Source organism: Macaca nemestrina, chromosome 2 (assembly GCF_043159975.1).
Source record: "Macaca nemestrina isolate mMacNem1 chromosome 2, mMacNem.hap1, whole genome shotgun sequence".
Taxonomy (NCBI): Eukaryota; Metazoa; Chordata; class Mammalia; order Primates; family Cercopithecidae; genus Macaca; species Macaca nemestrina.
This window is the reverse complement of record NC_092126.1, coordinates 167,372,250-167,398,438: the sequence shown is the minus strand read 5'-3', so window position 1 is coordinate 167,398,438 and position 26,189 is coordinate 167,372,250. Positions and strand designations below refer to the sequence as shown.

At 38.7% G+C, this 26,189-nt stretch overlaps 2 protein-coding genes across 3 annotated transcripts in view; both read right to left on the bottom strand.

Moving 5' to 3' along the window:
• The window catches only part of LSAM (limbic system associated membrane protein), a 656,583-nt gene that overhangs the window by 585,097 nt on the left and 45,297 nt on the right, over nucleotides 1-26,189 (bottom strand). The gene's annotated exons all lie outside the window — the stretch shown is intronic.
• Nucleotides 1,229-17,535, bottom strand: LOC139360839 (putative uncharacterized protein encoded by LINC00612). Its single transcript, XM_071088996.1, has 2 exons — nucleotides 17,363-17,535; nucleotides 1,229-17,267 (listed from the first exon to the last, which is right to left on the bottom strand). Exons 1-2 carry the CDS (start codon nucleotides 17,533-17,535, stop codon nucleotides 16,898-16,900), a joined length of 543 nt encoding a protein of 180 aa, XP_070945097.1. The 3' UTR covers nucleotides 1,229-16,897.

Here is a 26,189-nt window from a genome sequence, read left to right as displayed (position 1 = left end):
TAAAAATTTTAAAAGTATATGTATCCATGAAATTTAGATAATTTATTACTAGTCATATTGGATTAGAGAAAAAGAAACTTAGGAAATGTTTTAAATTCATAAAAAATAAAAATAATAAAAAATAAAACCCATAGCCTGTCATCTAATGCTAAACACCACTAACATTTAATATTTTTCCTACAGGATTTTTTTTATATGCTTGAGTTTGGCTTTATACTACAAATGTCATAGTATACATAAAATATTGCTTTTTACTCATTTTTTACTCATTTACTTCCTTTTTACTCATTTTTAACAAAAGTTTTTTTTTGTTGTTTATAGTAACTACAGCACTCAATGATAGATTTTATTTGTAATATCTATAAGATATGGTATTAACGTTTACAGTTGAGGATCATAAAACCATCCTGAAATTAAGTGTTGAAAAGAAACTGAACATAATTGATAAACTTACTTTGAATAATTCTAGATTATTATTGTCATCATTTGACTCTCTTTAGTGTTTTTAAGATTAAAATCCCTACATACTTTCCATGCACTGAAGTTTCATTTTGTTCAAAAACACTTCAAAATGTAGACTTTTATGTAAACTGTACATCATTTATAACAACTTTCTTTGTAGGATTATAACTGTTGTGTGTATTTTTACTCTGTATATAATTAACTTTTAATAATTCTTATTTGACTTCATCAATGCACCGCTTGCTAATATTCAAAGAGGCCTGCTCTAGTACAGCAGGATGAACTTTTCAGAACTTCAAGATAATTACTCAGAATAATGTCTGCCAACAAATGTTTGGAACACAATCTGTAAGTTGGAGAGGTGCTGCAGTTAAATATTTGGAGTTTTATCAATTCCTTATAAGAAATGCTCTTTGAATTCTGATAAATACAACCACAATAAGGTAAAACAGCTACTGGGTCCACCAATTTTATTTTTTATTTATTTTTTATTTTTTTTATTTTTTATTATTATACTTTCAGTTCTAGGATACATGTGCATAACATGCAGGTTTGTTACATATGTATACTTGTGCCATGTTGCTGTGCTGCACCCATCAACTCATCAGCACCCATTAACTCGTCATTTACATCAGGTATAACTCCCAATGCAATCCCTCCCCCCTCCCCCCTCCCCATCATAGGCCCCGGTGTGTGATGTTCCCCTTCCCAAGTCCAAGTGATCTCATTGTTCAGTTCCCACCTATGAGTGAGAACATGCGGTGTTTGGTTTTCTGTTCTTGTGATAGTTTGCTAAGAATGATGGTTTCCAGCTGCATCCATGTCCCTACAAAGGACACAAACTCATCCTTTTTTATGGCTGCATAGTATTCCATGGTGTTTATGTGCCACATTTTCTTAATCCAGTCTGTCACTGATGGACATTTGGGTTGATTCCAAGTCTTTGCTATTGTGAATAGTGCCGCAATAAACATACGTGTGCATGTGTCTTTATAGCAGCATGATTTATAATCCTTTGGGTATATACCCAGTAATGGGATGGCTGGGTCATATGGTACATCTAGTTCTAGATCCTTGAGGAATCGCCATACTGTTTTCCATAATGGTTGAACTAGTTTACCATCCCACCAACAGTGTAAAAGTGTTCCTATTTCTCCACATCCTCTCCAGCACCTGTTGTTTCCTGGCTTTTTAATGATCGCCATTCTAACTGGTGTGAGATGGTATCTCATTGTGGTTTTGATTTGCATTTCTCTGATGGCCAGTGATGATGAGCATTTTTTCATGTGTCTGTTGGCTGTATGAATGTCTTCTTTTGAGAAATGTCTGTTCATATCCTTTGCCCACTTTTTGATGGGGTTGCTTGTTTTTTTCTTGTAAATTTGTTTGAGTTCTTTGTAGGTTCTGGATATTAGCCCTTTGTCAGTTGAGTAGATTGCAAAAATTTTCTCCCATTCTGTAGGTTGCCTGTTCACTGTGATGGTAGTTTCTTTTGCAGTGCAGAAGCTCTTTAGTTTAATGAGATCTCATTTGTCAATTTTGGCTTTTGCTGTCGTTGCTTTTGGTGTTTTAGACATGAAGTCTTTGCCCATGCCTATGTCCTGAATGGTACTACCTAGGTTTTCCTCTAGGATTTTTATGGTATTAGGTCTAACATTTAAGTCTCTAATCCATCTTGAATTAATTTTTGTATAAGGAGTAAGGAAAGGATCCAGTTTCAGCTTTCTACTTATGGCTAGCCAATTTTCCCAGCACCATTTATTAAATAGGGAATCCTTTCCCCATTTCTTGTTTCTCTCAGGTTTGTCAAAGATCAGATTGCTGTAGAGGTGTGGTATTATTTCTGAGGACTCTGTTCTGTTCCATTGGTCTATATCTCTGTTTTGGTACCAGTACCATGCTGTTTTGGTTAATGTAGCATATGGAACCAAAAAAGAGCCCGCATCTCCAAGACAATCCTAAGTCAAAAGAACAAAGCTGGAGGCATCACGCTACCTGACTTCAAACTATACTACAAGGGTCCACTAATTTTAAACATGGATGATGAGATAATCTCGCATCTAATTACCTATTTCTCAAATACAAAAACTTTGTGTCTCTTATTTTGGATAAAAAAATGTGATGGAAAAGGGATTCCTTCTTATTATAATAACAAAATATTTTACGGTCACAGGCCATACCAATGCTTGACTTGTTTCAAAAGGAGACAAAAACAAACAAGAAAAGCTCTTATATCAGGGGATTGCAGTGAGATTGAGGTTTATCCTCGAAACCCCACAAACACTTCAAGAAGGCCATAGTTTAATTCTTGCTCTTGATGGTTCTTTGGGTTCATCCAAAGAAATAATATTTTTGTACTATTAGTTAACCTGTCTGTAAGCATTTTTTCTTAGTGCAGTTTTTACATTTAACTAACAAGAGTAGTATTTTTGATATATGTAACTGGATATCTCCAGATTAGGTATTTTTTACTGATGTCAGAAGAAAACTTAAGGGAAGCTGAAGAAGGAGAACACATTTCAAAGACACCCCAGTGGAGTCAATTAGCACCTATAAATGTTTATATAATTCATCACGTACTGCCAAATTAATCTGTTTAAAACAGTTTTTTTGTCAAATCAGAATCTTGTTCAATAACTTCTCCACAGATATTAAATAAATCCCAACTCTTAACCCTGTATTTTAAGACAGCCATCAACAAAATTTGTCTTATCTATTTGTACTACTACTAAAACAATTTCAGTTAGGTTTTATTGAAATAAAAATACCCTCTCTTTTATTTCCCTCTTTATTCCCTCTTTTCTTCAGTCTACCAGTTCAAATACTATTTCATTTACTACGCACACCTCACTATTTTTTATTCTAATTTTATTTTAAGTTCTGGGATACATGTGCAGGATGTGCAGGTTTGTTACAAAGGTAAATGTGTGCCATGGTGGTTTGTTGCACCTATTAACCCATTACCTAGGTATCAAGCCTAACATGCATGAGCTCTTTTTCCTAATGCTCTCCCTCCCCCAATCCCACCCCTCAACAGGCCCAAGTGTGTGTTTTCCCCTCCCTGTGCCCATGTGTTCCATTATTCAGCTCCTACTTATAAGTGAGAACATGTGGTGTTTGGTTTTCTGTCCTTGCATTACTTTGCTGAGGATAATTGGCTTCCAGCTCCATACATGTCCCTGCAAAGGACATAATCTCATTCCTTTTTATAGCAACATAGTATTCCATAATATATATTTACCACATTTTCTTTATCCATTCCATCATTGATGGGCATTTGAGTTGATTCCATATCTTTGCTATTTTGAATAGTGCTGCAATAAATATACACATGCATGTGTCTTTGTAATAGAATGATTTATATTCCTTTGGATAGATACCTAGTAATTGGATTGCTGGGTTAAATGATATTTGTGGTTCCAGATCTTTGCAAACTCACTATTTATTGGTCAATAGCCTACAATTTCTTCTAAGTCGTGGCCCATTCACTTACTTTGTTTTCATGCCCTTCATGACTTCTAATAATATTGAAATCCCATAGAGCCCTTCATGTATGTCATAAAGTATATGTGTGTCAATAACAAACACACACACACACACACACACACACACACACAATACTAGGAGTTAGATAAGAAAAACATCATTGTTTCTTTTAACCAATTAGAAGACAGAAAATACACACAGTTGGCCTGAAAATAACCTAGAACCAGGATTTCAGTTTAGCATACCCCTCTGATAGTACTATGCCCCAGGCATCAGCATGGCTCTCCCACCTCAGTTTCTAGAAAGCAGAGCCATAGTCTGGCCCCAGTGCTTCCGGGAGCACCTAAACTTTAGAGTGACTTCCTGAAATTTTCTGTCTCCTTCTAGGGCTTAAAGCTTGACAGAACTGTTTCTCTCCTTCATGTTTTTCTCCAAACTTCTACTTTGTGTGGCTTTGACCACATATTCACAAGAGCAAGAGCACCAAGGCTCATGACAGTGGAAACAACCTAGGGTCCTGTGGCCACACTCAGTTCCAGGTGAATGGTCAGGCTAATGGATTGTTCCTGGAAGCTATTGTGGTATTTTATTCAAGGGATCATCTCAGTCTGGATTACCAGACTCTTGCTGGCACACTAATTTTAGGTGATTTTGCAACCTATATGGACAAAGCCTTTTGCAAAAAATAATTTCTCAGAGCCTACTCGCCTGAGGGGTGGCCTTTCTTTTGTAGGTATGAAGAGCAATGAGTAAAAACATCTCTCTCCCTCGCAAAGAGAATCATTTAATATTGTACATTTGTAGTACATTTTAGAAGTCATAAAGAGCTATACTATATAACATTTTATTTGATCTTTACGAGAAATTAATTATTTCAACAAGTATTATTGATGGTCTTCTATGTCTTGGCATTGAATTAAATGCTGAGCATTTATAGATTTACAAAATGGACACTATTCCTGATGACATGAGAAATACAGTGGTGAAGACAAAAAGTTAAACTAATTACATAAGTAGTTATTGCTTACAATTTTGAAAACTGAAGTAAGGGTGACATGAGAAACCTCCTACTCTGACAACCTCACCTAGTCTATAAGGTAAATATGTCTATAAGATAAATAAGATCAATTTCATTTTACAGCTGATTTAATTAACTTTACAAAGTTAAATTGACCTTGGTCAAGGTCACACAGTGAGTAAAGGACAGAAGTAATGCATGCCCCAGGATTTATGCTTGATCTGTTCCTTTTCCTGTTGGTAATTGCTCAGAACACACACACACACACACACACACACACACACACACACACACACACACACACGTCCTACCATGACAATCCGATTCTTGAGAACAGCAATTGTGAGTCTACGGGCATTCTGAATGCTGTTGACTTTCAAGGTAAATGTTAAAGAAATAATTAAATTAGTGAATAATTTAATTGTATTATTGACTATACATTGTGTTGCTATGGTAATTGTAAATTAAAAAGACGATTATTTTTTATGAACCTAACAAAGATATAGTCACATGTTCTCACTGTCATGCTGAGAATTAAAACAGACCACTGGGATAAAAAGTGATGGGGTAGCCAGAGCAGTTTCTCTGATCAGATAGGTGAGAAGGACGAGAAGAATCACGACTCTTAAGAGATCCAGATATGGACATTTCAATAAGAGTATAGTTAGGTTGAGACATGGAGAGTAGAGTATATATTATTGGAAATAAAGAAAGAGCCAGATCATGTGTGGTTTTTTGATAAGTTGGGGCAGAAATGTCGATTTTAACAGCAATGGGAAGACTTTGAAGAGTTCTAAGCAGGAAAGTGACATGATCTGAACTATATTTTTGGAAGATTGCTCAGATCAAAGTCTGTTGGGATCAAGTGGGCAGTTGGAATGGAAATAACAGCTGGGCCAACTGTAAATAGTATTTAAGAATCCTTTATAGGAAGTCAGAGGGTACAGAAGAAAAAAAATATATATATTTATAGGACCAGAGGTGAAAACCATAAGAATCAGCATAATCAAAAAGATTTGTGGTAAGCAAGAGAGTGGAAATTAGAAGAAATATTTGAATAAGCAAGAGTCATAGTCAGACATGGATAACCTGATAAAAAACACTCACTTACAGGCAAATGTGGGATTGAAAGATGGAAACTTAGTCATTGTCATAAACCCTTCATTTCACCCAGATCTCTGATTTGGCAAGCTATCTATAATCATGGGCTTTCCTATGTTTAAAATTCTGTACCCTCAGAGTCTTTCTAGAACACTACCACATACTGTGTAATAACATGAGTTTGCTGAGAACAAGGACTTTAGATGCACACAGACCATGGTTTAAAATTCCATGCTACCAATTTCAGGACCTGTGAATGAGATACTGACAACCTCACTGATCCATGGTTTTCTCATTCATACAAAAGGATTATCAATAGCACATACTTCCTAGGGTTGCTATAGGCAGCAAAAATTATAATCCATAGAAAGTGCTGAATATAGTATTTGGAGCATCTAAAGATACTGTGAGCTGTTTTTAATATTATTAGTTATATGTCAAAATAGAATTATAAAAATCTACTTTTAATGTTTCTTACATGTTAGTTGGCATATAGTTGATTTTTTGCTCATTGAAATGTAGTATCTATTTAAGGTCAGTGATATATAATTATGCCCTATATTTTCTTTATTTATGTGCCTTTCTTTATCTTTATTTCTGTTGTTAATTTGATAAATAAAGTTTCACAATCTCTACCCATTATTGCCTGCCCTCCTCACACTCCCTACTCCACTCCCCTGCCACTGGTACTTTCCTGAGGCAACCAATTTAACGTATATGTTTTTCCTCATATTTCTCCATTTTATACAAACCTATACAAATATATTGTGGAGTTTGTACTTACAAAGTGGGGCTCACACTATATAAAGAGCTCTGTAACTTAATGCATTCAGGACATTCTTCCACATGAATAGATTATAATCTAATTCTTATCAATGACTGCAAAATATTTCAGAATATGAATATATTACAATATCTTCAAGCATTCTTCTACTGATGGGTATTTCTATTGGGTATAGTTTTGGTATTTTTGTTTGCTTTGGTTTAGTTTACACTGTTACAAGTACTGTTATACTAAACACAACATGAACTGATATACTTATGACTGATAGAATTAATTCATCAACATCAGAAGCTAAATCAAAGGCTGCTGCTTCCTATGTTATATTCATTACAGGTATATAATATATGCACATTAAAATGAATTCTGACAAAATGTATTTAGGTTTTCTGTCTTCGTTGTCAATCATATGGAAAGAGGTATTTATTTTAAAAGAGATATTTACTCCCTCTTTTTCTTTGTTACTCCATTTTGGTTTTATCAGATCCAAATGAGAGAAAAATGTAATCTAGATTTAATTAACTGGTGCTTGTTTTATAGAATATATTTCCATTTGTCTCTTTTGACCAAAAATTCTTTATTGCAAATATACAAGTTCAATGGATCATTAGACTGTCCAATGAACAAGTTACTAACTACTTGAAATCTGGAACTATGTATTTGTGCATACACACATATGTATTTGTGTACATTATAATGTGCATGAAAGATCATGTGGATTGGTTACTTCTTGACAAACCTCATTGAGTGTTGCATAAGGAATGAAGGGAATACAAATTATTTGCCACAAATGAATAGAACAACAGTATTATAAAGAGCATTCTCTATTATGTCCCACAATAAAATATTTTTTTCCAGGGGAGTTATCAGTAATATTATATTAAAAAGACAAGAGAAAAATGATTCACTCAACAAACTTTCAATTTTAGGATTACTTTTCAGAAACCTATCAGTTTTATAAGATGGAGACAATCTAGACAACAACATGTATCTTGAGCCCTGATGAACTTTTAATAGAATTTAGAAATCTGCAACTCAGGTTTATGTTACTTATTAGAGAGTGCATTCTTTCCAACAAATGAGTCTTATTTTCATAAAGCTGACTACCGCAGAGACCACCTTTTAGATGTGGACTTTATTTATCTGGATATGTTAACATCCCCTCTTAGGAGCATCGGCATGTGAACATCAGTGTTCCAGTGGCCCTAAGTGTCTTCAGATCATACAATATGGACATGATTCAAAGGGAAAGGTTGACAAACTATGTTTTTGAGGTCAAATTTGAGCATGGCTTGGTTTTGTACAGTCTTTGAGCCAAAAAAAAAAAAAAAAAGGTTTTTATATTTGAAAAGGGTTGCAGAACATAAAAAGAACCTATAGGTAAGAATCTTTGTGACCTGCAAAGTTTAAAATATTCACTATCTGGTCTTTAACAGGAGAAGTTTGCTAACCTCTGATCTAAGGTCATGTTTACATATTTTTAAAAAAATCTTTCAAAGGCCCCAAGTTTGTTATATGTTACAGCTTTTGTCTATTATGGGAGTAAAAGTTGCCTCCTTTCTTTATTTGACTTCAAGGTGAAAAAGGGCAAAGTGCCTTACGATGTTGAGTTGCATTTGCTGAAAATATCTTCTGTAAACACACATAGAAGAAAAGAACAGCCTTAAGATAAAGAATGCTTTCAAAAAGGAAATGTGTAATGCAAAATTGTTCTATCCATAAATGTTAATTTTCTTTTGCCTGCTTTAGTTATTATCTGCCCAGCTATCCACCTATCTCACTAGGATGTTGTAAACTGAGATAAAAAGGGGTCTGAGCTGCTCTTCACTAGGTGCTGTATTGATCCAAAGCATTGCTATGATAATTTACTATTGAAGAGATTATAAATGAAAAACTCTTCTGCAAGACAAACTACTCTAGTATAAAGTTTGGAGGCAAGAGTGTTACCTTGCTATAATACTTGGAAGTATTTTTTCATATCTGAAACCTCTATTTGCTCTTCCCTCTTCTAAATCTCTACAGCAGGTAAGCTCCATTTCCTGTGTCATTGACTAACAGTAGCCACCTTGCTTGCTATATGCCCCATAGCTCAAAAGCAAATTTCCATGGTGATGAATAAACTTGAAAGAAAAAAAAAATGGTACTATGGACAAAAACATACGGTGGACATAAAAGGGAAATGTAGAATTCTATTATTTTAAAGCAATAAGTACAATATGCCTTATCTAGTTCTTTATTACTATAAGAATAAAATGCCTTGCTCTGACACTAGTAAACCAGGACCAGGTCCTAGGGCTCTTAAGTGCCTATCCAGTATTCTCGTCATTACTTTTTGCAATAAAAAGAAATGAAAATAGGAAGAAAAGACAAAACATGGAACTTGAAAAACAAGAAAATGAAAGAAAAATGAAGTATATAAGTACACATTTAAAAGTATATATAAAATGACATACAGGATCTCCATGTGAAGAGAAATAGAAAAGTAGATACAAAGTGTGTGATACACTGGCAATGTATGTTCTTATTCACCAATGCCAGGATTATCCCTGGTGAACTTGGGCCAAATTGCCATGACAATAATTAGCTCTAGTACTTTGACAGATCATTATGAGAACATTAGCAGGGCATTAGTGAGCATTACCCATTTTTCACACATTGATTAGATGCCATAGTTGGCTCATTAGTGTATTGGTGTCTAATAGCTGCAATCTAACTAGGATTTTCCTCCTTCAGCTGAGATCTAAACCTGCTAACCTCAGACCAAGCCACGTAAAGGGACTTTGTTAAAAAAGTACATGCTCATTTCACTTGTTTAAGAAAAAAACTCATTAATCAAGCCAGGGAATTACTTGGCCTATCTCTGCTTGGCAATGCACAGTAATCTACCGTCTTTCTCTGATTAAAATGACATGTTAAGCAATTTAGAAAAAATACCACACCAGTATCCTCCACAATTCATTTGATTATTTCCTAGCCTGCTGCTACTTCATGTTTCATTTAAGGATGAGGTTACCTCTTTATTCTGAAGAATATTCTCATATTTTGACCATCTCAGTCATCAATTGCTTTGGCTTCTGAAATCAGTAGCTTAGTTGTACTCAACAGTCTGTACATTAGGATCACCTAAAAATATTTCATAGACACCCTATGAGGCATGACCTACATCTCAGCCCAACTGAATCAGAAATTTTGGAAATGGGACCTGGGTATCCATATTGATTTATTTTCTTATGCTCACAGAGTGAATCTGAAGCACACTGGAGGTTGAGAATTACTGTATTCTGAAACATATAATTAGACCCATTAGCCTAGGATACAGAGTGAGGTGGGATACATACAGTGATAAACTTAACAAATCAGCTGGATAACTCCCAATATTGATGATAGATGGTGCATTGTTCTCAGTACATGCAAACATTCTAAAAATTAGAAGCAGAGAAAAGGTAACTCTGAGGAGGTGTTTTGTGATTTTTTTTCCCTTTTCTTGCATATCACCACCTGTCCACCCACACAGAAAACACATTTAATTTTGAGTCACATATTTTAGTAGGTACAATTTTCTCACACTATTTTATGAGTAATTATGTTTTTCTTATTCAAAGCAGTCCAGCATGGATACCCAGGGCAAAGCTCTATCCTCCCTTTCTTACCTTTCACTTTCAAAAGCTGTATGTCAAAACAATACCGATTAGAATATGTTAAATGAATTATTGAGGTGCTTGGCACTAAGCAGTCACTGAGGCTGGCTGGATTATAGGACAAGCAGGGATGCATGTAAGTCACTGAGCTTCACTCAGACACAGGGTCAGAATCTAGCTCCTTTTAATTTCCATAGGAAACTCAAGAAGAAGGAATGAAAAAAAAAAAAAAAAAAAAAAAACAACAAAGAGAAAGAAGGTGAAAAGGAAACCCTGTATTTATATGACTCTTTCCCTAAAAGTCTAAAAAGAAAGATTGAAATTAGGGAGAATTGAAATCAGCCACACCATCTTGACCAAGATATTTCCCATATTCTGGATTCAGTTTCTATATACATCGCTTGAGAAAGTTGGTTAAAATCCTTTAATTCTCAGAAAGCTTTAAAGTGTTACGATTCTGTGAGACAACTTAGGATACAAATAGTTAGGTGCACATAAGCTGACTTCAGCAATATAAGGATGCCATGTAAGGATTTATTTTTTATTATTCCCTCTATTTGAGAGCACTCTTAAAGATGCAAGGGAAACAGTAAATTGTAACTTCACAAGGGCCAAGTTCAAGTTGAATCTCAAATCCAAAGAGGCTGCTGTGTAGGGAATTTGAAGCCTGTCCAGCCTCTACTTCAGTGTGATGTCCCTATTCTCTATGCATCTTTGCAAATTTCAGGATTCAAAAAAGTCTCAGTCTATGTCTCATGATTATTAAGAGACTCTTGTAAGTCACTCTGCATTTTATCAGAATGTCTAGTCTGTCTAGTTACCATTTGGGAAAATGAACAGAACAGGCAATTTAAAAGATAATGAATGCCTTGAGTACTGTTTGGGGTAGAGTTTTATATAAGCCAAAGAAGATTAGCCTTTGTGGTGTTAGTAGCTATGTGTATATTAAAATTTTTGAGGTTTCTATAAAAGAAATAAAGCATTATTATTATTGACATTAATAATACTACTATTACAAAGAGCCACCATTTACAGAGTATTTACCATGGGCCAGAAACTGTGCTAATTACTTTTTATGTATTATCTTATTTAATCCTCAAAAATCTTTGGGAAATTCTTAGTATTAAACTTCATTTTATAGATGATGAAATGAATTTTGAGAGAAGCCCAAGATCACATGAATAGTAAAGCAGTAGAGGTAAGTTTGCAACACAGATCTGCTTAAAAACCCTAAAGCTCCTAGTACATAGTAACTGCCAATAACACAGTGGTTAGGATCATGGGACTTGGAGTCAAAGGGGTATCTGAGAACCTCTTCTCTCTCCAGTAGATTCTATATTCAGGTAAAGAGCTAATTTTTCTGAATCCAGTTCTGACCAGAATTTTCTGATTAAAAGAAAGTGCTCAGGCCTTTGTATCTCCTACCTTCAAAATTCAACCATCTCAGGTAGACATTCAAGGTACCTCACCATCTGGTCACAGTCTACATTGCCAGTCTTACTGCTCACTAATCCTCTACAGTATCCTAGCACAGTCATATAGTACACTTTCTTGTCTCTCTCTTTCTCTCTCTAAGAGAGATGGGGTTTTGCTCTGTTGCCCAGACTGAAGAACAGAGGTGCTATCCTAGCTCACTGCAGCCTCAATCTCCTAGGCTCAAGCAGTCCACATACCTCAGTCATCCAAGTAGGTAGGAATACAGATGCACATCACCACAGTTGGATAACTTTTGTATTTTTTGTGGCGATGGTATCTTGCTATGCTGCCTAGGTTGGTCTCAAAGTCCTGGGCTTAAGTGATTCTCCTGCCTTGGCTTACCACAGTGTTGGGATTACAGATGTGAGCCACTGTACCTGGCCAGTACATTATTTTCATTTAGGTAAGATGTCATTTTCCATTTGGAGTCTGCAGTTTATGTGTTCAGGAAAACTTTAATGGAAGAAGTGACATTTAAACTGGATCTTGAAGGATGACTAGAATTTTGACAGATGGAGGCTGAAACAATGAAGGAGAAGTGAACATCTGAGAAGATGTGTCTGCTTAAATAAACCCATGGGCTAAGATACAGAAGAACAGAATATATTAGGAAACAATGATTATCTTATAGAGAGAGTCAAGGACAATAGTGACAATTATATTTAGAAATAAAATTTGAGATCACATGAGGGAGAAAATGGATATCAGGCTAAGAAGTATTGACTTTATACTATAAGCATATGTAACTAATAAAGGTTTCTAATAATGTAGCATTGACAGGAGTAGCATTTAGATAGGAAAATTAATCAGGGTCCGGCATACAGGATAAATGGAGAGGTAAAAATCTAGACCCAGAGTGACTGTTTAAGAAACTCAGGAGAGGCTCTAGAAATAAAAGTATATGGACAGAAAATGCCCAAGCCTGACTATATTGCACAGCATTATAAATAAGGAATCTCTACAATTAGAACTAATTAGATATTTAATGTCAGATAGAGAAGAGTCAGAGAACATCTAATATACACAGGGGTGTTCAGTAAATGTTAGTTGACAGGGTAAATGAGTTTAAGCATTACAGAACTATACTCCAAATATCACAAGTACCCTAAAAATATGTGCAACTATGTATCAATAAAAAACTAACAAACAAAAACTAACAGACGAACTTAGTCCAATGGTTCCATACACAAAAGATGGAATTGAAGCAGGAAAGAAGTGTTTTGGGTTTTTTTTCCCGCATGGAAAAGATGGTAAGTTGGGGTTTAGATGTAAGCATCTAAATGAGAAGGCAAACAACATTGGGATTTCCTAGTGAAAATAAAAAAAAATATATAGAAACTGAAATTGAGTCACTGACACATCATACATGCATATAGATGTAGATACAGAAATAGCTATAGATTTGATGTGATTGAATATATCTACTTTCATAATTGGAACTAAAAAGAAAGTGTAAAAATAGAAGACCATAGGAATATACCCACATTTGAATTGGTGGTGGGGACAAGTAGAGAGAGTGTGGCATTGTAGCCAAGAAAGAAACAGACATGCTGAAGATGGTGTAGTAGTGGAACAAATATCACAGAAGCATGAAGAAAAAAACTGAGGCTGCTTGACTGAAAAATTAGGAAGTCATTAGCAATATGCATACATTGACCCTATGTTTCAGATTTCAGAAAAACTTTTGGTTGATTCACCTAAAGGTAAAGGTGGAGGGACTGATGTTGAGTATTTTTTGTTTGTTTGTTTGTTTGATTGTTTTAGCTTTGGATTCTCAATTGTTCTTGCCATTTTACAGCTCTGCGCAATTTACACCCAGAGCTGCCTCTATCACTCAAGGGCACGTTACTCTGGAATTGGCGGGATCTAACTAAAGGACCTTCCTACTTTCAGAAATCTTTCTTTAAATGAAAATTAGGGCTCTAAAACACTTGAAAATATTTTACTAGATGCCAACAGAAAGCTCTGAGGAAGAAGAGATAGATAGATAATACACTGCATCTCTTTACTTCTTTTCCAAAGTGGTTGCCCAACAATTTGGGGAAGATTTGATATTCAGCTTCACTGTCTTCTCTCTTTCTCTGCTCCTTATTCCCAATAAACAAAGTAAAGAGACTGAAACATCCAAAATGTTCATTTGAAGATAATGCCAAAGTAATCTGGCAAAATATAACTATAGCTCTTTTCACCAATATTAATGTACAATGGAACCACAGTTCTGAAAGTTCTGGGCACAAACACATTTGAAGGTAAATCAAGACTGACGGAAGGCATCTTAAACAAACAACAACAACAACAAAAAAAACAAGAAAAAACAACAACAACAAAGAAAAAGATGAGCCCAATAGAAAATAAATTGGCGTTAAGAAATAGGATGCCAGGCCAGAGAAAGAGGAGGCGCATTTGCAAATCTCCAGGAGAGCACTGCTATGCAAAAGCAAAAGGAACCAGTCAAGAAACCCAAGTTCTGATTGCAGATGTTACATTTGTGTCTTGGAGGGATGGGAAAAAGGTTTTAGCAGTCAGACAGGATGCTGAGGCTTCTCTCCTGACCCTGGGCCAAGACAATCTGCTTTTTAACTGGAGGCAACTGTAATCCATTCTGTGAACAGATGGCATACAGGAAAAAAATGCAAACACAGGCTCTCTAGCATCTCTTCCAAAAGCTAGCCTACTTCCAGCTGTGATAGAATAGGCAAAAGATGAATTTTTTTTAAAAAAGGTGCTAGTCGGTATGGAAGAGTCCTGTTAAGAACAGAAAAGATACTGTCTAACAGACTGATGGGCAGAGAGGACCTGCCTTGGCCACAGTGATGTTGGATAAATTTGTATTGCAATCACTTTTATATCAGTTATATCTCTTAACTCTTTTGGATCATCCATGATTTCCCCCTCCAAAACAGGCCTTTATTCCTTGTCGCTCTAATAATAACAAAGCATTCTGGGTATTTCTCATTTGGACTACTTGAAAGCCAGAAACTTCATTGCTAAATTTGGTCAGATGATTTGCTAATGAACAGCAGGGTCACAGGAAAAGATGTAGCAGAGAAAACACTTCCCTGGACGTAAATCAAAAGGAAAATACACATGCGAGAATGAATGCCCATGAAATGTCCAGTGGTGGATAGTATCAGCTTTGAAAATGATGTTCATATACCTTCGGTGTTGGAATTCTCTACTGACTTCTGAACCTAGAATATATTGACATCAATATAACTATCACTGAATCTGTGAATTTCTTATTTTATTTAAAATAATAAAAAATATTAGACTTAAAATAAATTCTAATTACTAAGAGAAGAATGTGAAGATTTTAGCCCAAGGAGTGAGCACTCCCATAACTAACTCTTACTGCTGCACAATGTATGGTTAAACAAAAGGTGACAGTTTTAGCTGGAACATTTAATGTCCACCAGTTGTGAATGCTACAGAGAGAAATTTCTATAATGGGTGGGAACGTGGACTTGAGTACCTCAAAAGCACCTTCCAGGTTAAAAAGTCAGTATAGGCTGGGCGCGGTGGCTCAAGCCTGTAATCCCAGCACTTTGGGAGGCCGAGACGGGCGGATCACAAGGTCAGGAGATCGAGACCATCCTGGCTAACACGGCGAAACCCCGTCTCTACTAAAAACACAAAAAATTAGACGGGCGAGGTGGCGGCGCCTGTGGTCCCAGCTACTCGGGAGGCTGAGGCAGGAGAATGGCGGGAACCCGGGAGGCGGAGCTTGCAGTGAGCTGAGATCTGGCCACTGCACTCCAGCCTGGGCGACAGAGCGAGACTCTGTCTCAAAAAAAAAAAAAAAAAAAGTCAGTGTATCTTCTATATTTAAATTATATATGTGTGTATGTGTATATATATACACACACACACATATATACACACACATACACACACACCACACACACACATTTAGTCACATTCAGCAACATTCATTGATAGCAACCACATGCCAAACACGCTTTGGAGGATCTAGGTTTTCAAAGATAAACAAAGACACCATAACCAAGACACTGTAAGCAGTCATGTGAATTAAAAATTATAATCCAGCGGGATATGTTTTATGTTGAAGACTAAAGGTGCCATATTTCATGATGAAATGAAGGACAATTCTTCCCAGTCCAGTTAGAGAAGACTTCACATAGAAGGTAGAGCTTGAGTAGGATCTGCCAGAATGGGGGTTAATTTATCAGGGAATCAAAAGACAGAGGTTAGTTAAGGACATTCCAAAGAATAGTCAGGTATGAGGGTAAGGAAATGTATAACAGCATGGTGCATTTGAGATAATGGAAGCAGTTCTGCAGAGTTGGAAAGGAATGCAAGTAGTAAATGGAAGAAAAGGCAAGGACCACTAGCTGGGCATGGAGGCATGCACTTGTAGTCCCAGCTACTCAGGAGGCTGAGGCATGAAAATTGCTTGAACCTGGGGACGGAGGTTGTAGTGAGCTGACATGACATTGTGCCACTGTACTCCAGCCTGGGCAACAAAGTGAGACTCCGCCTCAAAAAAGGAAAAAAAAAAAAAAAGGCAAGGGCCATGCTAACAGTAACAATAATATCCATATTCTGCAGATAGTCGGGAGCCTATGAAGTGTGGTACCTTCTCAGGAGATTTTTGTCAGTGGTCTCCTCATATCCCTTCCAATCTCCTACCACTTTCACGAACACTGCCTTCCAGTGGGGTTCACTCAGAACAGCTGACACCTGAAAATCTTTGTCAGTGGGCTGTCCTTGGGCTGCTGGTTTGTTCTGTCTAACATATAGAGCTCCTCAAGTGAACAGGACTTAAATTTCCCTTAGAACTTCTCTGTGGAGTTGAGCCAAAGTTGTCCACAGTAGGATTTTGCCTCATATTGCACTCCCATTTGGGATTCTTCCTATTAGTTACCAATTTTTCTACTTCTGTACTGATTTTTCCAGGGAATGATTTCGGGGAAATCAGTTTGATAGTACTGATGTCAGCAGCGGACCGTCTGGAACGGCTGCTGCCATCGCGCTGGCAGTAGCGGCAGGAGCAGCTGCGGGAGCAGCAGTGACGGCGGTGGGACTCCTGTGTCCCGGGCCCCCTGTGCCGCATGTCCCCGAGGCAGCTGACTGCGCCGTCCCACCCTTGTGCAGCCAGGCAGGACCCACCCGCAGGCCAGGAACCTCCGCTGCTCCAGACCCTGGCCCCACATCGCCACTCTCGCCTGCTGCTGCTGCGGGGAGGGTATGGGAAGGAGGCGGACAGTCTTTGGAGCCTGCCCCTGGGAGACTTATGGAGCCAATCACCCTGGGGGCCACCACCGTGGAGTTGGGTGGAGTCGCTCACTAGCTGGGGAGCAGTACGATTGGGCAGGAAGCTGGGCAGGGTAGGGCATGGAGGGGCCCAGAGGCAGAGCTGGACCAGAGGCGGTGCCACACTTGTACTGATTTTTCCAGGAAATGATTCCGGGGAAATCATTTTGATAGTACTGATGGCAGCAGTGGACCTTCTGGAGTGGCTGGAGCATGGGGGCTGGCCCAGGGTGGGAAATGGGAGCGGTGACTGGTGCCCACTTCAGGGATTCGGCCAGCAGTGTGGCCACTGCACTCATCCCCCACTGATGGTGTTGGTTTCTTGCGCCTTGGGAAGAGGCTCTCTGCTGGGCTGCCCAGGGCCACATCCTGAGGCCCATCCTCCATTAGGGTGACTGCCAACCCTGACACTCCAAATGGCCAGGCCCAGGGCAGCAATCCACTTCCAGAGGCACCCCACGGGCAGGGCCATGAGTCCCGTGAAAGGGAGCCTTGGGCTACCCCTAAGCATCCAGACCATGGAAAGAAATTGTGGAGACATCACACCTGCCCTGAAAGGTTGCTCAGGCCCAGCAAGGACCTGAAGCTCCTTCACCAGGCTGCAAGGAGGCATGGCCAAGGGTGCACACTCCACTGAGCCAGTGGGAGTGGGAACAAGAGGGAGCCCTGCCCTTTCTGAGTTGGTGGAGTGGGAACTCTCCAGGTGCAGCTACAGCCACCCTGCCACAGCTGCGAACTCAGGCATCTCTGTACTCACAGGGGCCTGGGAAAGTATTCTTACCTCCCACAGGCTGTCTGCTCCCACTGCCTGGCTTCTCCCCACTGTTAGCACCTGCTCCAATCTCAGAGCAAGGTCAAGGACCCAGCCCAGGTGCTGCTGTCACAGGCCAGCTGGAGGTGCACATACTCAGGGCAGTGCTGACATGCCAGCCCCCTGCCACCTCGGCTTCCTCTGGACTTAGGGCACTGACAAGCACAGGAGGGAGGCTGGGAGGGTGCTGAGGACCGCCTGGTGCTGGCCTGAAGGTGCCCCTTAGCATGAACAGACTGGGCATCGGCAGGCAGACTCCTGGGTGGAACAGGGTGGGTCCCTGGTGAAGCTCCACCTTCTGACTGGGGAGGGCCTGAAATCAGGGGGCTGGGCTGCCAGTCCCATGGACCAGAGGGGAAACTTGTGGTGCTTTTCCCTGGGCCTGCCCATGGCTGCCCATGGACCAATCAGCACACACTTCCTCCCCTCTAAGGCTCATAAAAACCCAGGACTCAGTCAGACTTGAGCAGAGGATGGAGAGACAATGGGGACACGACGGGATGACAAGCTACAGAGAGGAGCTGCCCACCCCAGGGTCTCCTCTCTATTGAGAACTAAGGAAATGATGGCACAATGAGCTGCAGGGAGGAACGATCCTCTCTGCTGAGAGCTGGACACTTGATGGGACACCTTGGCTATGGAGAGGAGCTGCCCACTGGGGGTCTCCTCTGAGCTGCTCTATTGCTCAATAACCCTTCTCCTCATCTTGCTCACCCTCCACTTGTCTGCATATGTCATTCTTACAAGTCGCAGGATAAGAATTTGGGACCTGCTGAATGTTGAGGCTAAAAGAGCTGTAACACACATAAACAGAGCTAAAACATGCCCTTTGCTCACAACATTGTGGGAAAAGAGAAGGAGAGAAGAGCTGCAGCCCTTCAGAGAGCCCAGACCTAGGAACTCCCCAAACCAGGCTGTGACTCCCTCTTTGGGCCCCTGTGGTTCCTGGCATCTCCAAGTTTCTGGGCACCATTGCATTCCCTGGTGCCAGCTGGGTAAACTGCTGGCAGTGCATCTAGTCTAGCTGCAGCCTCACAGAGAGCCAGTGTCTGTGCTGGCATCTGGAGCTGCCCTCCCAGAAGCAGCAGCCAGTGCGTCTGACAGTGCACAGTGCCTGGACCCCACGCTTGCTCACCTACCCCTCACTGCCCCATGCCTGACTTGCAGTCTCACTTGGAGGTGTGGGACTCAGGCTGGTAGTGGGAGTCAAGTGCAGCCCACCAGGCTGAGTGGGTGGAATGAGCACAGTGGGCCCAAGCAAAAACTCAGGCAAAGGCACCACTGACCACAGAGTTTTCTGGCCAGAAAAGCAGCACCCCAAAGATCCCATAACAATATAATTACTCATTTTAGGATCTACTTTTTAGGGGCGTCCAATCTATGATATCCCTTTAACTTATAGATGTGAGCTATTAAAGTAAGTCTGTAGAGATAAGGTTTTATTGATAAACTAAATATAACGTTGTGATGAAATGGGAAATGTGTTTCTAACTAGTTTTTGGTATATTTCAAGGCTGGTGACATTAAGAATAGATGAGATTATATATTTACACTACATTTGCATGGAACAACAAGGAAGCGAGGATTTTGCTGTATCGCTTACACTAAAGTACTGTTTCATGAATGAGTTTTCAGTTGGGACTGATTTTATTATGGCTGGAAGACTAGCGAATCTGCTCTTCTAACTCCAGTATTAGTGTTTTGTTCATTTATCTAAGGCACCTGTTTTTGTTTCCTTTCTATGTCTCTCTTTTTATTGTGGAAAGCTTGTGTTAACCCCACATGTATCAGGTTAGAGGACAATTAAGTAATGAGATACTTTGTTGCACAGGCTAACATTCAGATTCTGTGTCCATCATCAGCATCTCCCTAGTCCCAACCCAAACTCAACCTTAGAGATATTTCACTGCATATGAAGACTCAAATTTCTTATAGATGAAAGGCAACTAAATGAATGGTTTTTGATATAGATATGTAATGTTATCTGTGATTATAGTAACATTGAGATAACATTCATATAAGCCATTAATAGACCATAATCCTGCCCTAATGGTCCCTCTGTTATCCCTGACCTAGGCCATGAAGAATTCTGTCAACACACCTTGAGCCAGAGGAAAGCTTTTCGACATTCTCTCCTGAAAAATGACACCTTCCTCCCACCTCCACACACACAAGTCCTTTCGTGTAACAGATGCCAACCTGCTATAATTTTGACTCATTAGAGCATGACTCAGACAAGCCCCCTCGTTATGCTCACTTTCCAATTACTGGGACTGGACAATTTGAAGCAGAAAGAAAAACCACACACTGAGATCTTTGACGCTTGATATCAACTGACTTTTTATTCTGACTGTGACTCTTTTCTTCTCCCAACTCCTTGCCCCATTCCTGCTTCCCCAATTTATTGAACTAATATGTGTTTTTCTTCCACATCTGGTAGAAGACATAAATCTCTCAGCAAGTGTTAATATGTAAAATCTTTCCTCTCACCTTTCATCTTTCCTTGATTATTAGCTTTTATAAGCCCTGTGGCTGTCGATATACAGTTGCATTTATGTAGACTGACAATGATTTAGCAAAGAGATCTCAAATCCACTTATTTTTAAATATTATCAAGAGGTGCGCATCAGCTTCCTACAAGGCAGACAACTCTGTGTTTCACTCTCATTTCTACAGTTATTTTCCTCTTTGCATCACTGTTCCTCTCTTTCATTTCCTCTGTCATTCTATTTGTTTTTTTTTTCCTTTTTACTCTCACTACCTACCTTGCCTCACATGTAGTGACCTGTACATTCATTTCTTTTACTGGAAATGAAATAAGAACTTCAAAGGAGCATTAATGATCTCTCCTGTTTTACTAATTAAAGATGAATCCACCACAAAGCTTTCTCTGCCATTCCCTGTGTTCACATTAGATCAGAAATGGCATTTGTAGCCCCAAAAGAAATAGGGTAGTTCCCACCCTGAGATGCATGGCACACAACTCAGCTCTTCACTGGATGAGCATGTTACCAATGAGTTTGTTCCAAAGTAAGTGTAGCTTGAATATGGGAAGACAGGATTCGATAGTATTTGATAATTCACAATTTAAGGGCTAAGGAAAGATGGTTTATTATTAAATGCAAATAAAATGAAATGAAGTCCGGTTGTCTGGGTGCAGACAGAAATTACACAAAGCTTATAAGCCACACTGGAGATCTTTTTTTTTTTTTTTTTTTTTTTTTTTTTTTTGAGACGGAGTCTCGCTTTGTCGCCCAGGCTGGAGTGCAGTGGCCGGATCTCAGCTCACTGCAAGCTCCGCCTCCCGGGTTTACGCCATTCTCCTGCCTCAGCCTCCCGAGTAGCTGGGACTACAGGCGCCCACCACCTCGCCCGGCTAGTTTTTTTTTTTTTTTTTTTTGTATTTTTTTTTAGTAGAGACGGGGTTTCACCATATTAGCCAGGATGGTCTCGATCTCCTGACCTCGTGATCCGCCCGTCTCGGCCTCCCAAAGTGCTGGGATTACAGGCTTGAGCCACCGCGCCCGGCCTCACACTGGAGATCTTAACTACTAGACAGAACAGAGCTCTGGGAGCTGCGAGAAAGCACAAATCCTGTCTTTGAAGAAGACTGCACCCAGTATTATCTCTAGAGAAAGACTCGGATTGTACAGTCTGCTTGGAAAACTAAGGTGTGACTAGAAACAGGGCAAGTAAAGCCACTTCATGGAAGGGGATTATGTGTTGATTTTTAAAGTATTTCAACCTCTTTGGTTCCCATTGTAACTTTTCCCTTCTGTAAGATAGCGCTTCCTGGCCTCAGAAAAATTGCCTATTTTCTTACAGGGTTGATGGACAGCCTGCCTAGAGCAAAAAGATATATATTGCCCTTGACTATCCAAATATATAAAAATGATATGACAGCTTCATAATGGACACAAGTGTGAACTCAAGGACACAATAATAATTTTATATCAATATTATTTAAATATCTTTGCTAGGTTGACTTATATTTTAAACCAGTGAAAGTACTTCAAAAGCTATGAAATTTTTGTTGTTATTAACTAGGCTCCCAAGCTCTAGTGGACAATATTTTGGAGGAAGTACTAAAGGTGGATTTATAAAACTGAATATATTCAATGTGGCTACCGGGCTAATTTATGCACTGAAAACAATGCATTAATCTGTTATTTACTAACAAAAAATCTCTAGTGATTTGTCTTTATCAGATCAGTTTTCTTGTGCAATTATATCCTCGAAAGTCTAATTTGAGACTTCCATACATACATTTTTAGGCAGAAGGAAAGAGCATATCTGTGTTTCAACAGTTTTGTGTTCTTCCTACTTGTTCTGGGCCTGGGATTCACCACTTTTTTGTAACTACTAAAATTCAGCACCTGCTTCAAGTCCATTTCAAATCCCATCTTCTCTAAGGATCTTCCCCTGGATGTCTATCTCCCGTCTATCTGAAGTGCTATGACACTTATTTTCTTCAGCACTCATTTTGGTACTCACATACTTTGTAAAAATACTACATCTACTGCTTTGCATTGCTTGTTAATTACTTTCACATGTCTATTATATACAGCCAACAAATTATACATCTCTAGAAAGCAGAGATGGTATTTTAGAGCTACTTTCTATTTCTATAGGATCTAGCATTATACTCACTATGTCTTCATCCTGGCCATCTCCCCTGGACTTTAGACTTGTTTGTCTACTGTTCTACTCAGTGTTTTCCTGTGGAAGTCTAATAGACATATCAAACTTCTGATAACCAAAGATAACTCTCAACCTTTTCCCCCCAAAATGTGTTCATGCTTTGGAATCAGTTTTGGAAGCTCCATTCTTCCAGTTGCTCAGGCCAAAATACCTTGGATTCATCTTTCTGTCATACTTCACATCCCACCCATCATGACATAATATCATTTCTATCATCAAAACAAATGTAAAATACGATCAGTTCTTCCACTTGTACCACTATAGCTTTTGTCCAAGCTACCATGATTACAATGCCATCACAATATTCATCTAATTGGCCTTCTATTCTCAACATAAGACCCAGGTTGTTCTTTGAAAACATTAAGTCATCATGTCACTCCTCTTCTCAAATGCCACTTATGGCTTCCCATTTCAGAGTAATTGTAAGTCTTAATAGGATAAGTGTTAAAGTCCTAACAGTAACCTATAAAGCTCTATAGACCTGACATTCGCTTATCTCTTTGATCTCATGTCTTTTCTCCACCACTCACTCCACTTTAGCCACGTGGGCTAGAGAAATCTCCTTGCAATTCCTTGAATTCTCTAGGCAAGCTCCTGCCTGAAGGCCTTTTCACTTGCTGTTCTTTCAGCCTAGAGTGCTTTTCCCTTAGCCTACCCTATTTAAAATACATCCCCCACACAGACACACACATACACACACATAAACCTTTGACAACCATATCCCTTTTCACTTAATTTTTGTTCTTCATACTACTTGTCACTATCTAACATATTTACTTATTTATTTATATTATTGTTTATCTCCCTACACTACAATGCAAGCTTCTTGAGGACTGAAATTTCCGTGTGTTTTGTTCATTGCTTTAGTGCCCAATGCTAGAATACTCCTAGGCAAGAAGTGAATGCTCAATAATTATTTCAACGAATACACAAATGAAGAAATGAACAGCCTGGTAATATAGTCTTGCTAAAGTTCTTATAAAGTGAATATAGTAGAAAATAAATGGGAATTGCACTGAAAAAAATCTCAGAGAAAGGCACCACTCAGAGAAAGCACATTTCTCCTGTAGCACGAGTCATAGTATGTGTCCCACACGGCCAGGAGTGGTAGGCTGCAGGTCAAGCTCAAGCCACTGGTTACCATTGTAACCCCAGGAAAGGCCTGACATTCTTCTTGCCTTGAGCACACATCTGTAAATTTGTTTTGATGCCCGACTTCCACTTGAGTGCTTTTCACATTGTTTTGTAGATTTTTCTCATGATGTCTTTTATGGGAATATTTAACTTCTAAAATAGGGAAAAATACACTTTTACATAGCATTCTGTATCTAGTAGTAGATATATGATACAGGATTGGTAAATTTGATAATTTCTGCCATCCCAAAGTTTACTCTCTGATGCAGAAAAACAAATAAAAAAACTCCGAACCATAAATTTAAGACGTATAATAAAGACATAATTAGGATTTATAATGTTACTATACAGTCCTGAGCTCTACACTTGTATTCTCAGTATCTAACACTGCCTAGTTAGATAATAATATCTGTTCAATGAACAAAAATTAAAAACATACATAAAACACTGTGGAAAGTGAGTATTCATTGAGGAAAGGAGAAATGAAGAGAGAAAATTCTATGAGATGATCATGTGTGATCAGAGACATCGCCTCTCTAATTGCTAAATCCCCAGTCCATAGGAGAGTATCTGGCTCAGTAGGTATTCAAATACACATGAATCAATGGATAATTTCAATAATGTCGACTGATTATCTGACAAAGCTCTATGAAGGACAGAAGTATTTAATAATTCTTATTTGATTTTAGCAAGGTGTGGTGGTGCATGCCTGTAATTCCAGCTACTCAGGAGGCTGAGGCAGGAGACTCACTTGAACCTGGGAGGCGGAGGTTGCAGGGAGCCTCAACTGCACCACTGCACTCCAGCCTGGGCAATAGAACAAGACTCCATCTCAAAAAAAAAAAAAAAAAAAAGAATTGTTTTGATGAAATAGGAAATAGAAAGACATGGTCCTTGGACTATGCAGCACCTAGACTACATGGGAAAATCACTCAAACAATGAATGTGTTTGGAAAAGCATTAGAAAAGTATATTTAAGGAGGGTGAAGAATATTCAGCTTCTAATTGGTATAAGCATAAAAAAGTCTGTAATTTAGAAAATAAGTGTCTTAAATATGTTGTCAGTTTAATTGGGCCATTCATGTATTAAGAATCTATATGTACCAGCCTGTGCACTAGATGATAAAGATGAACAAGACTTCACTGTTCTAAAGGAGCTGACAGTCTTGTGAGGCAGAAACAAGACAATTCATAAAACATGACGATTCATAAATGAATCCAATAAGAATCCAATAGACAGTGTTGAATGTAAAATGGTTACCTAACCAAGAGAACTGGTGGATTAGGGAAAGCTTTCCAGAGAGAGTGAAAAGTGAGATAAGGACTGAAGGAAAAGTTAGAGTTAGGCAGGGGAAAGATTGGACAAAGGGTGAAAGAGAAACTTGCCCTTTGAAAGGCATGGAAGAAGTTCAGTGTGATTACATTTCAAATGGACTGGAAAGCAAGATAAGGTAGAGGTGGAAGGAGAAAGTAGGCAGAAAATGATTTAAAATAAGACTGGAGAGGTAGGTAAGTAGGGGCAAGATTACAAAGGACTTGTTCATCTTTGGAAGACATTTTAATTTCATTCTAAGAATAATGGGGAGCAATGGAATAATTGTAAGAAAAGCTGTGATATGATTAGAGTAGAATCAAAATTTAGAAAGCTGTAACTACAAAATGTAGAACAGATTGGAGGGGCAACAAAGAGCATTGAATACAACTGGAGGTGCTTTAAAAGATCTAAGCAAGAAATAATATAGGCCTGAGTATGGGTAGTAATAATGGGAGATAAAATAAGAAGAAACAGAATTGAGATGTTAAAGAAGAGAGATGTTAAGTGACATTGACAGGGACACACTATAGAAAACATTGGCAAAGAGAGGAAAAGTGATGTGGCAAAGAGAGGAAAAGTGATGTCGCAAAGTGGTTAGGATCAAACACAGAGGGGCAACACCAAAAATGGGCAATATAGAGAAATTTCTGTTGACTGATGAGACCACAGAGGTTTTGTCAATAAGCAGAGGTGGGGGCAGTTAGTGATAAAAAAAAAATTGTGCATGGGTCTTCTCTTTTGAGTCTGCAGGTTGAAGTCACATGCTATGTGAAGTCATGGAGAGAAAGAATTCCTTTTGATTCACAAGTTTATATCCCAATGAGCAAAAGTTACTGACCAGCAGTCCAGAGCCTATGTGAATTGTCAACTCTGACATCTCATTGCACATCTACAAGCGTAAACGTATCCAAACTCTGTCTTCAGCTCACTTATGTAGAAAGCATTTGCAAGATACAGCAAGAGACTGTATTCAGAGTGCTGGGTGTGTTTCT